At 39.1% G+C, this 11,805-nt stretch overlaps 1 protein-coding gene across 3 annotated transcripts; it reads right to left on the minus strand.

Annotated features, from left to right (window-relative positions):
- Positions 1-220: 220 nt before the first annotated feature.
- srrm1 (serine/arginine repetitive matrix 1) lies at positions 221-11,444 on the minus strand. Of its 3 annotated transcripts, XM_041971402.1 has the most exons (18): positions 11,321-11,444; positions 10,425-10,514; positions 10,127-10,249; positions 6,170-6,172; positions 5,893-6,063; positions 5,555-5,649; positions 4,968-5,192; positions 4,691-4,882; positions 4,457-4,576; positions 4,099-4,307; positions 3,771-3,845; positions 3,003-3,089; positions 2,672-2,807; positions 2,482-2,568; positions 1,894-2,376; positions 1,594-1,774; positions 1,150-1,323; positions 221-1,022 (listed from the first exon to the last, which is right to left on the minus strand). In XM_041971402.1, exons 1-18 carry the CDS (start codon positions 11,339-11,341, stop codon positions 912-914), a joined length of 2,583 nt encoding a protein of 860 aa, XP_041827336.1. In that variant the 5' UTR covers positions 11,342-11,444; the 3' UTR covers positions 221-911. The 3 variants fall into 3 exon arrangements, with proteins under 3 accessions (XP_041827336.1, XP_041827337.1, XP_041827338.1); XM_041971403.1 differs by lacking the exon at positions 6,170-6,172; XM_041971404.1 differs by lacking the exons at positions 6,170-6,172; positions 10,127-10,249; positions 10,425-10,514; positions 11,321-11,444 and adding an exon at positions 9,743-9,865.
- Positions 11,445-11,805: the final 361 nt, after the last annotated feature.

An 11,805-nucleotide genomic window follows, 5' to 3' on the forward strand; every position in this document is an offset into this window, starting at 1 on the left:
TGTGTTGCTCATTTAACAAATGTACAATCCTTACAAGTTACACATTGTTAGAAAAAGTAACTAATCAAGACTTTCAATGTGTAATACAAGGCCAACTGGTATTATTAAAGGGAAAAAGAAATAAACCAAACCCAAATTTCTGTGCTTTTTCTGCTAATTTATCAACCATGCAAATAACAAATCTTAGTGGGCTTAGAATAAACAAAAAAAAAACATATCCTAAAAAAAAGAAATTTTAATTCCAAAAGGATGACAAGTTGACAAGATCCAAGGTTACTAATTACAAATCATATACTATAGCATTCCACAGAGATTAGCTAAGTACAAGGGTATTAACATAAATTGCATATCAATCCATTTAGAAAAAAAATTAAAGCATTTATCACATCAAATTGCTTTAATCGTAAAACAAGACAATTTCAAAGTCAGAAAGAAGCAGGTTAAATGATGCCAAACACCTCAATTAAGATATAACATGGGACAAGACATTCTGTTAAGAGTGCACACAGCTGTGTCAGTTTCAGCTACTCAAAGGCATTAGTAACAATACGTTACTGTATGGTGGCATTTCCCTACACTCTTCAAAAGGTCAGCGCTCCACGCTCAGAGAAAGTCACTGCACATGCAACTATTTCTCTATCAAATCTACTATACACTGTGGAACAAATCATTAACCTGCCCAACTCAAACCTCTGAAATTAAACTGTTTCCTGCTGAACAATTTTAAAAGTGTGGACAACACAAGCTCCTTTACAGTTTAGATAAACTATCGAACAAATCAAACTCCAAAAGAAACACTCTCCAGGATGTACCAAACCAGTGAAAAGAAAGACTCAAGATTGAACAATTTTTACATTCTAAAGCTGAACCAGGTTGATGACAACACGGAAAGTGACAGGAAAACTCCGTTTTCATGACGTCGGTGACGGAGACACCTGGGCCTTCCTCATGGAGCGCAGGGCCTTCTCTCGAAGGTGTTTTTCCAGGTCATCCAAACTGTCGTCAACTTCGCTCTCTGACTCCTAAGCAAATAAATAAATAAAAGATAGCTCTCTTACACACACAGATAAAATATTAGGACAATAATACTGATACCAAAATTTCTTAAGAGAAATTACAGTGTCTTGTTAGGTTAGAATAAAAATAAACCTTTCTTGAATCTCCATCCTCTCCTGCGCCCTGGTTCTCTTGACTGTCTCCAGTCACAGTACCGCCACTTTTCTCCTTCTTATGTTTCTTGTGCTTTTTATGTTTCTTGTCTTTCTTGTGTTTCTTGTCCTTCTTCTTCTTCTTTTTCTTTCCACCACCATCAACATCCGAATTCTGCAATCAGATTTTTGTAAGGACCAAAATAAATAATAAAAACACTAAACATTACAAAAATAACTGGTAGCCCCTTATCATCATGCCTTTCATTTCAGGTTATAAAACACGAACAAGAGATTCAACAATGTTGCACAGTAACTGGTCAGAAGAAAGAACTAAACAGACTCCAAGATAAATACTGGTTTTCATAATGCTGACTAAATATTTTCTGTACTTCCCATCTTTTATCCAACAACATGTAGCTAATTTTTGCTAACAAGCTCAGACCTTGCTTGGAGATCGACTGCCAGACCCACTACTGGCCTTTTTTGCTGGTGGTGGTGGAGGAGATCCAGTGGCAGAGCGAGATGGTGATGGAGAGGCGGAGGCTGGACGTTTTGGAGCAGCTGGATGAGGGGACACTGATCTGGATGATGCTCTCCTTATAGGCTTCGGGCTTGGAGAAGGTCTGTGAAGGTTTCATAGGTTACAACAACCGAACACTAAAATAGCGACAGGGTATGCAAAAGAAAAAAACAAAAAAAACGAAACCATTTGCAAGAATAAAAAGGCTTTTTTTCTTTTTACCTCTGGCTGTTACGTGGCTCAGGAGTGCGAGAAACCCTGCGGATAAGTTTACTACTATGTGGAGGGGAATGGTGTCTCCGCTGGTTAGATGGAGATGTACTGGAGGTTTCAAAGCGTCTCTGGGGACTGGCAGAACCCCTCACAGCACGACCGCGGTTTGCAGGTGAAGGAGAGAGGCGTCTAGCTGCTCCAGCAGGGGATCGTGCATCTCTGCTTGGCCTAGCAGAAGGCAACATCGGGCTCCTTCTGTGTCTGGGTGGAGACACAGAGGATGGAGGTGAACGTCTCCTTGGGGCAGGAGAGCTTCTGCGCTTAGGTGACCTAGAGAGGCGTCGCTTTGCACCCGGTGAAGAGCGTTTTGCAGGTGAATTGGACTGCTTCCTTTTCTGTGGAGGCAATGGTGAAGGGCTGTAGCGACGCTGAATAGGAGGTGAATATCGTCTTGGAGACAGAGATCGACGACGGGGTGGAGGGGAAGGAGACCTGAGAAGTAAAAAATAAAATATTCAAAAATCAAATTAACTGTACTGATTTTCATTTGGTAATATTAAGATCATATATTACCAGGAATGAAAAACATGCATATACCTGCGCCTAGGTGGAGAGGGAGACCTACGACGGCGTGGTGGAGAAGGGGAGCGACGTCTGCGTCCAGGAGATGGAGAACGTCTTCTCCTGAAGGTGTACAAATACACAAAATATACGAGAATGTACACAAATGAAATTTTGGTTAAAAAGTTCAGAAAGTAATGTGCAAATACAAGGCTTGGTATCTGACCTTGGTGAGGCATCCCTATGTCGCCTACGAGGGGAGGGTGTACGGCTGCGTCGCCTCCTAACTTCTCCATTTCTGGCACCAAGCCCTGCTGTTGACCTTTTAGGCCCCTCATCTTCTGAGGAGGAAGATCCTGTATCTGAAATCACAACACAGAAAATATCAACAACTCCTCTTTTAAATTATTATTTAGGACACAGCTTCTTATGTCCATGAGATGACATGAACAGAAACTTGGTTGAGAGAGAGAGAGAACGAGAGAGAAAGAGAGGAGGGGGTACGTGAGGGGGTGGGGGTAGGAATAAGAAGTAACAGGGACAAAAACAGTTTTAACCTGAGGATGATTGTTGATTCTGCCTGCGATACTGACGTCGCTGCTGCACCGAATCTGCTGTTGCCCCTTTCTCATTTTTATCCTCTTCTGAAACGTAAAGCATTGAGTTTCTCATCAGTGAGTAAAACCGTGAAACAGCGAAAACAGGTAAAAGGGTTTTTACTGTTTTTTTTTTTTAGCTTTTAATAGCACAATTTGACATTATATAAAGTACAATTATTGCATTAGTATGGAGTATATTTCATTGTGCTTTTGCTCACTTTGACTCCATAGCTAAGATAAAATTATACAAGCTTTTAAAAGTAGGCCAGCACAATGAAAACACTGTAAAGTGATTCTTAGCATAGTTCTGATCACTGCATGGCTGTCTATTTGCCATTTACTAAAATATTTGTTTTATTTTTTTTCCCTCTGAGGCTGAAACAGGGTTGCCAAGCTGGCAAAAAAAAACAAACAAAACAAAAACCAAACAAAAAAAAAAGTATTATTTCTTCTTTTGAGAAAAAAAATGAACTGCAAAATATATAATTCCACAAACTTTGCTTGTGGAATTATATATTTTTTACATAGTTATATTCCCTACACATACATAATAAACATTTTATACAAGATATTACTTCACAAAATAAATATGGTAAGAAAGTAAAAGCAGTGTGTGCCAATTTCTGACAAACAGTTGCTGAGAACATCATATAGTCGGTTATCACAACTGTGATCTGCAAAGTGAAAGGCCAGCATAGTTATTTCAGGACAAAATATAATACTGACCTGACTCAGACCCCTCGGAGGGTCTAGCTTTATCAGATGGAGAATCACCCCTTCCTCCTTGTGTTCGTCTAAAACCTGAGAACAGAGCACGGAAAGATTTACTTATATTTATCATGGTCATAATACTTTGCCATTTTCATAATTGTAGAGAATTTTAACCATCCATATTTTACATGCACAAGCATTGTTTTCTCTATTGCCTTGCTCAAGTAATTTAAGCATCATACGAACTAAAGAAAAAATATATATATTCAGGCAGAGCCATGCAGCTGAAAGCACCTTGAGGTTTTAAGGATAATTTAACAATATCCCAATTAAAGCATCATACCTGATGATCTTGGTGGAGAACCAGAGCCTCTGACCCGTCTGGATCGCGGAGATGGTGATCGTTTAACTTTTCCTGCAGGGCTTATAGAAGCATCAGGGCGATGGACTTGTTTTCGCGGGGGTGTGGTAGATATTCTTTTCACAGGTTTTTTAGGAGAGCGAGAGCCCGAGGAGCTGCTACCAGAAGATGAAGCAGAACGAGAGCGCCTCCTACAGTCCCAAAGGAGATTCATTTCAATATAGGAAAAATAAACTACAGGCCAGTCCTCCACATGGAATGCACAGTGCCCACAACAGCAGAAGCATTGCTATTGTAGTCTGAACCATCTTAAACTTAAGCTGCCCACCATCTCACTGACCTGCGCACAGGGGAGCGCCTGTGTCTGTGTCTGGAACTAGTGGGGCCTCGCCTGGGTGGACTCCTTCGACGAGGGGACATTCTTCTTCTGGGACTTTGTCTTCTCCGAGGGGAGAAAGATCTGATGTGGTGAAGAGGTAAAGTTAGAAACTTTTAAAATCACTTGTAAACTTTTTGAACTTTTAAATTCATATGATACGACACTATGGTGAGTTACTGAGTGTCAAGAATTAACCTAGAACGGGAACGTCGTCTGCGGGAGCGGGAAAGAGAACGGGAACGGGAGCGGTGATGAGGTCTCTCCCTCTTCAGGTCCTTTTCCCTTTCACGAGATCTCGGTCTCTCCTCTTTTTTATGAGTTTTCTCTGGAGAGGTTTCCTTGCCTTCAGCCACTGAGTCTGCATTTACCGCCTCCACAAGTGAATCACTACAAAAAACAGACATATACTCGAAGAGTAAATGTGAAGTACTGTCGGTAGGAGGGGGGGGAGCAATAAAAGGATTACACTAACCCAGCAGAAGAAGATTCTTGAATGACCGGTTCTGGTATGGCTCTTTCTGATGCATCTGGCTCCACAAGCTGCTCTGCAGGTTTTGTGGGCAACTGCATAAGAGGTGGAGGGGGTGAGCTGCCACCTGCAGGACTGGGTTTGCGTCTCGGGGATGGTGACGGGCTGCGTTTTCTTTCCCGCTTTACTGGTGACCTTCGGCGTGGTGATGGTGACCGCGTCTTCCGCCTGGTCAAGGAAGCAGATAAGCATACGTTTCAATGTTCTGCAAAAATTCAATTAGGCCTCTTATAATTATATCTTTAGTTGGGAAATTATTGCCCCCAAAACAACCCTGATAACAAATATTAATGTAATATGAGACCATTTTAATGGCACTAATAATATAATAGTAATTTCCTATAATAGTCATGCACTTATTTAATAATAATCATGCAATTTTCTCCTGCAATTGCTTTGATGAAAATGTGGCATTCTTGTGTACACATGCAAGTCAACAACAGGCAATGGTGGTGAAAACAAAAAATAGTTTATATTATGTCTTTTCTTTGCTGAATCACTTAAGTATATCATAAAAAATTAAACAATACCTTCTAGGGCTCTTTGACTGAGCCCTCTCTCTGATGTCCTTGTCCTTCTTATCCTCATCCACCTTCCTTAAGGAAGCAAGCTTCTCCTGTTCAATCTACCAGATATAAATGGTATAGTCATGTAAGAAAATCATCTGCTTTGCTGACACTTTTATGATATCAATGTCAAATTCTTCTTTAAAAGGTTTTATTCACCTATTACTTCAGTAGTTTTACAAACAAGCATTTTCTTGGTTCTAAATTAGGACTTAGGCCTACATACAACACTGTCTTTTCCCATATAAGCCCTTTTTACACAAAAACTACACATCTACAAACTACTTTGTTAGGAAGCTCACCTGTCTCTGCCTTATTTCCTCCTTCTTCTGTTCCAGAAAAGCAGATGGGATGCCAGCAATATTCTCCTGGGCACTTAAGAGCAGGGGCCACAGGTCCTTCATGAACTCTCGGGCATTCTTGCCATTCAGGAACCCTGTCAGGTTGATCTGCATCATCTTGCTATCCGGGTGCTGTAACACACACACGAAGGGGGAGAGAAAAAAAACATATGGCCATTGAAATAATTGATAATAAAACATCAGAAGGAGGCAGGGTCCCCCAAAATGGGGTTCCTACCTTCTATCCCTCTCTAGCCTAAATATAGGACAATTTAGATAACCATATTAAAAACATTAACTATACTGACTAGAATAAACATTCCTTGCTGCACTATTGAACTCAGTAACCTAAAAATGTAAAATTTACTTAAAATGTACTGTACTCACAAACTGAGAATGCGAGATAGCTGAAGGGAGTAATGTAAAAACTGCATGCAATGATGCTGTTTTAAATACTTAAACAATGTACCATACAAACTCATATAAAACACAAAATTCTTGTGTCCCAATTTGATGTAGTCAGTGCTACTCCCACTACTTCTCATTTTCTGTTTCGCTGCCCACCCCATGTTTCAGTCTCCCCACAGACTACACTTCAGGGGTTAAACAAATGACCACAATACAGAGTGCATTAAAACCCAACACAGCAAGTACAGTTCCGGTGTCTTCAGTGAGTCCCGTGGGATCAGTGGGCACGGAGCTCCCTTGGCTTGCTTCCGCCTCCCTACTGCTTGAGACTCAACCACCTTGAGCTTAATGTTATATCATTTATCTAAATTGCAAGAGACGAACAAGCAATAATGAGTACACAGTCACACAAAAACTTTTATTTTTTTTATTTCAACAATTTAAAAAATTATTGAGACATACTGTAATGCCAATTCTATTACTGTACCATCTTTTTAATATGCAGAAGTACCATTTAAACTTAGCTTTCACAGTCCGCCCCACCCATCAACAGCAAGGGCAAACAAAAGGCAGAACGAATAATATTAAATTATATTTATATCATGCTAGTGTCACATTTATAAGGTCATAAAATTATGTGGATCTTTAGCCTTTTTAATAATCTGTTTAATTAATAAGAACAGTTTGCTATATGTAAAAAGAACAAATCAAAACAAAAAACACCAACTTGTATTTGGGCATATTATTGGAATTAAAAGACATTGTGATTAAAGTGACTTGGGTTATTTGGACCACGTTAAAAATAAGTCTGCAATGGTAATTACCCATTATCCAGACATCCGAAGTGGTTTGATGTACCAGTGGAGAACAGTGGGTTTCAAAAAAGATAAATAAATAAAAAAAAATAAAAAGGCTAATGGGTAAAATTGTTAAACTGCCTTGTAAGGAAGAACATGCACAAATGAATCTTCTAAACTGATAACTTTCACAACATTAGAGTTACAATTTATATACTTAATACTAAGCTGAAAAGTATTGTTTCTTGTACTTTGAAATCTTATTTTTGCTGACCTCCAGTGGTTGAAGTTCTCAACTTGCAACAGCAATGCACTTGAGTCGGTTTCTTTTGACACAAAAGGTTGATTAAAACATTTTTCCCTCTTTAAAAGAATCAATATGCATAGGGAAAGATAACAGTGGGTCAGATGAATAGTCATCCGTTTCCACCTATTGTGACATGAAAGAGTAATCACAATATTCACAACTTAAAACAAATCCTAAAACCTGTTTTTTTCTTTCTGTCATGTATGATCAAGATAACTTTTTGTCACTTCTTTAGGGGACTGTTTCTGGTTGCCAACCGTTGCCTTTGGTTGTGCAAACATTTTGCTTAGCATTTTTTCAAGGACATGGAGACAAGTAGGGCTGCACAATATTTATATAAAAAATTTACCTTCATTGTCATATTGGCCTTCGCAATATACATATTGCAACAACAGCATTAACTTTGATAAATAGTAGTCCCTATTAGAATATTTCAAGGAAGTGATGTGACTCTGTTCCAAATGCTGCTGATGTTCATGTGTATATCAAAGACGAATCAAATGGACTCTTACTCTCCTTGATACTCTCAATGTAGATGCTAATGGCTACGGCACTAGAGCACATGGAGTGAGCATTTTTTTATGGTGGAAGGTAACAGGACAAGCGAGGAAAATGTGGATGCAGAACTTGTGGCTAAAAAAAAAACGCTATTTTGAATTATGTTGGTTAGAAAAGAGATGACACACCTACAAACCCAGGTACTCTGTAATACATGAGAAATACTAGTGCAAAACACCAGGGAATACATGTGTAGTCTTGGTTGCCACCTACAGTACAATCACAAGGAGATATAGATAAATCTAGCCGACGTTTCGGTGCTTCCTTTACTGCAAGTCCTAATTATCTCATCTCACCCGTCAAGGACAGCGCTATGGATATCTGGACTGATGACGTTAGACAGCGGTTAACCATTACTGATGAGGGCATCATATCTGGCATAATCAAGTTATTCTGATTTCATGTTAGCCATCAGTCCAATAACCTGACATGAAAACAAATCAGGGGTGAAAAAGGTGAGAAGGATACAACCCCTCTAGGGGGTCCAGACGCATGCTTCCTCAGAAGATAATTTTGGGCATTTTATTTTTAAAAGCATCAATCTGGTGCACTAACACATTGGACAGATGAAATGATAGCTCTTATCCTTTCACTGTGACTTTGCCTTCTAACTTGAGCCAAGACCAGTTCCAGCTGCATTTGATACCCGCATCCAGATGTTTGACCACCACAGCATCATTCTGTCTTAACACACTCATTCTGGAAATACAATGTAGTTTTAGGGTTAACTTACAGCTTAATTGATAGAACAGTAGTTGTTCACACTTAGTTCTGATGTTATTTTACACAGATCTGTTTACTTGGAGAAAAAATAAAAACAAAAACAAACAAACAAAAAAAGAAAACCCACGCATTTATGCCCTCGCATCAGCTCACCAACCCTCTGGTCAGCACAAAGCAATCAGGTAGCAGTATTCTTCCCCTCATTCACAGTAATATTCCAATACTGTAGCTGTAGTATGGGGAAGGTCTTGTTGAATGAAAGGCGACTTTCATGCATGCGCACATGTTCGCAGCTCACCATGGCTCCACGCTGCTCTCATGTATAAAACAAAAGCCCTAAAAAAAAAAAAATAAAAAAAAAATAAAAACTATTTCTGGTATAACTCCTCCTGGTATAAATAAATTTTCCATCAGACCTACACGACTTATGTAGGTCACCAATTTTGTATTCAAAACGGCAAATTTCGCAGAAAGGTGAGGGATTTTCATGTCAGATTAATTTAAACACTGCCTCATCTGACAGAAACTGTTTTTGTCTGTGCACGAATGTTTTGCAAGTGGAACTCTAAGAGAAAACATTAAAGCATCAGCTTTATTTTATTTTTATCACAGATCATATCGTCATTGCAACTTTCAACAGTTATTGCATAGCGGATTTTTTGCTGATATTGTGCAGCCCTAGAGACAGTACTATAAAGTGTGGTTACAAGTGCAAGAGACAACACTTTAGGCCACATCCAACACAGGTGCAAAATATGTGAAACTTACAATCAGGGGCGGTCAGTGAGACAATACTTTTCAGACAAATAGATTGTTTATTGTAATATATTGAAAAAAATTAACTAGCTTTAGAAAATTCTTAAACCTTGCCTGTTTTTATCCAATCATTCCGCTCAAATCGAAAGGGGTCTTAGTGGTCTAATTATACACTATAAATGCCTAGGGAGAATATGATTAAGACATTGTTCACTTGTGTCTTTCACTAACATGATATAGGTGATCCCTGTATATAACTCACCTCAAACCACACACTGCATCATGAAGGGAGAGTTGGGCTCTGTGACTTTGGGCTCAGGAGAGAGCTAATTAGATGTTGGTGCTATACTTCTGATGCAAGGTATAACATCCATATTGGTTCAGGCCTTTTAAATCATAAATCACATCATCATTAGAAGGCTGCTGAATAAAGGCACTTCGTCACATAACAGCAAAACATGTTAATGTCATTGTATAAAATCAGCTATAAACCAATTTTTATTTACCCAATCAATTTCAGTTTGACTAGGATTGGTAGTTATTTGCTCATATGCCTTCTGACTACACAATGCCCTCAAATTCTTAACAGTTCTGACAAAGCAAAAGAATAAAACAAAATAAAAACAAATCCAATTTTAGACATTACCTTCTCCTCAAGTTGGTTGAATATGAACTCTATGACCACATCATCCTCAAACCCCAGAATCTCTGTCACACGCTGGGTAATCCAAGGTTTGATGACTTCTAGGTTCACTTTGGTCATGTCCACCTAAAAGCAAAACAACCAAGAATTGCAGTTTAGTAAGGATTATCAACAACTAAACTGAAGCCACAATATTTTCAAGTACTTAACATTTTAATGCAATCAGATGCAAATTTCCACCGCCAACATTAGTCGATAAGTCATGACAAATTAAACTGAAATTTATTTTCAGGCATTATACCTTCTTGTCCAGACATTCTGCAAATTTCAGCTGCTTCAGTAGTTTTTTCTGCTTGTTGCTGAAGCGGTTGTCTTGCTCCGCACTCGTGCCCTGAAGGAATACAAGCATGAAAAACTCTAGATGGATTGTTGGAAGTTAAAACGACAATCACACAACCCCAATAATACGTACAAAAGTTTGAATCGATACGCAATTTACTCAACATAGCTCCAAGACTATGTTTGGGCAACTGCTGGTTTGCAGTAATATCGAAATCAAAACACTTTAGTCAATCTGGGTCACATAAGACATTGACAAGCTAGCATTAGCCAAGCTAACCGCCTACTAAATCTCCAAAGGGAACCCGAAGCATTGATATCAACCACGCACTTGAAACAGTTTATCCAGGGATAGCAGTAAAGTTAACAGACAACTCAATAGCACAATAACGATTTTATTCCACAACTCCACCTGGCAATGTAGCGTTAGCAAAGCAGTGGTCGTGACTGACTCGCTGAGGCAGAAGCGGCACAGTAGCCGGGCGCCATCTTTACCCGAGGCCAACAGGTTAGCCGCAGTTAGCTAGCTAAACTGGCTCGTCTATTTCCTGCTTCCATGTCCCCAAAATAACATAAAAAAGACGAAGATGTCTTATCGGTCTAACAATAAACGGGGTTATAAGATGAAAAGCACCCATTTTACAAGAAGTTTAAGTAGCTCAATTTAAAAAGGACCGACAACAACATCGCAAATTATTTTCAATCAGTTGATAGACGAAGCCCTGGCCGTACTCTGTCTAGCTGTATGGCCCTGCGCAGGAATACATATGGTACATTGGTTTAATAAACGGACATCATATTGACGTAAAACTTGGCAAGAACACACAATATACTTAGACACAAGATTCTGGGTCTTACGCGGAAAAATCCCGCGTCCATAATCGGTGAAAATTGGTTGTTTCAGGCGCAGTGAAGAAAGACGTGTATGATCCGGTGAAATTGTCAGTGGTGACCCGGATGAAGGATTAGAGGGTGCGCCCCCACAGGAAAAAACGAAAATTGCACCTCCTGTAATCGACAAGAAGAAAAAATAAAAAAATAAAATAATAAAGAAAGACTAACTCTCTCTCTCTCTCTATATATATATGTGTGTGTGCGTGTGTGTGTTGTCCCCTCTGGCCCACTACGGACATTTTGTATGGTTTGAAATGAAATACATAGCCAATGGAGGCCCCTAAAGAACAAATATCAGTGAAATCCCAGTTATAACAATTACTATGTTATCTTTATACTATTTCCAAATATATTTTGGATTTAAGTGGTTTGAAAAATCATTTCCCTTTCTGATTGTTTTAATTTTACACAACATACCAAATCAGGGTTGTAGGGAAGCTGGATCTCCT

This window comes from Melanotaenia boesemani, chromosome 20 (assembly GCF_017639745.1).
Source record: "Melanotaenia boesemani isolate fMelBoe1 chromosome 20, fMelBoe1.pri, whole genome shotgun sequence".
NCBI classification, from domain to species: domain Eukaryota; kingdom Metazoa; phylum Chordata; class Actinopteri; order Atheriniformes; family Melanotaeniidae; genus Melanotaenia; species Melanotaenia boesemani.

Bases quoted from the DNA above. Each gene is read 5' to 3' on its own strand.
- srrm1 (XM_041971402.1), bottom strand. From the start codon at position 11,341: ATGGACGCGGGATTTTTCCGC. The intron at 4,577-4,690 runs GTTAATTCTTGA...TCACCACATCAG, and splicing joins AGACGACGTTCCCGTTCTAG to ATCTTTCTCCCCTCGGAGAA. The intron at 2,569-2,671 runs GTCAGATACCAA...GTACACCTTCAG, and splicing joins CATAGGGATGCCTCACCAAG to GAGAAGACGTTCTCCATCTC.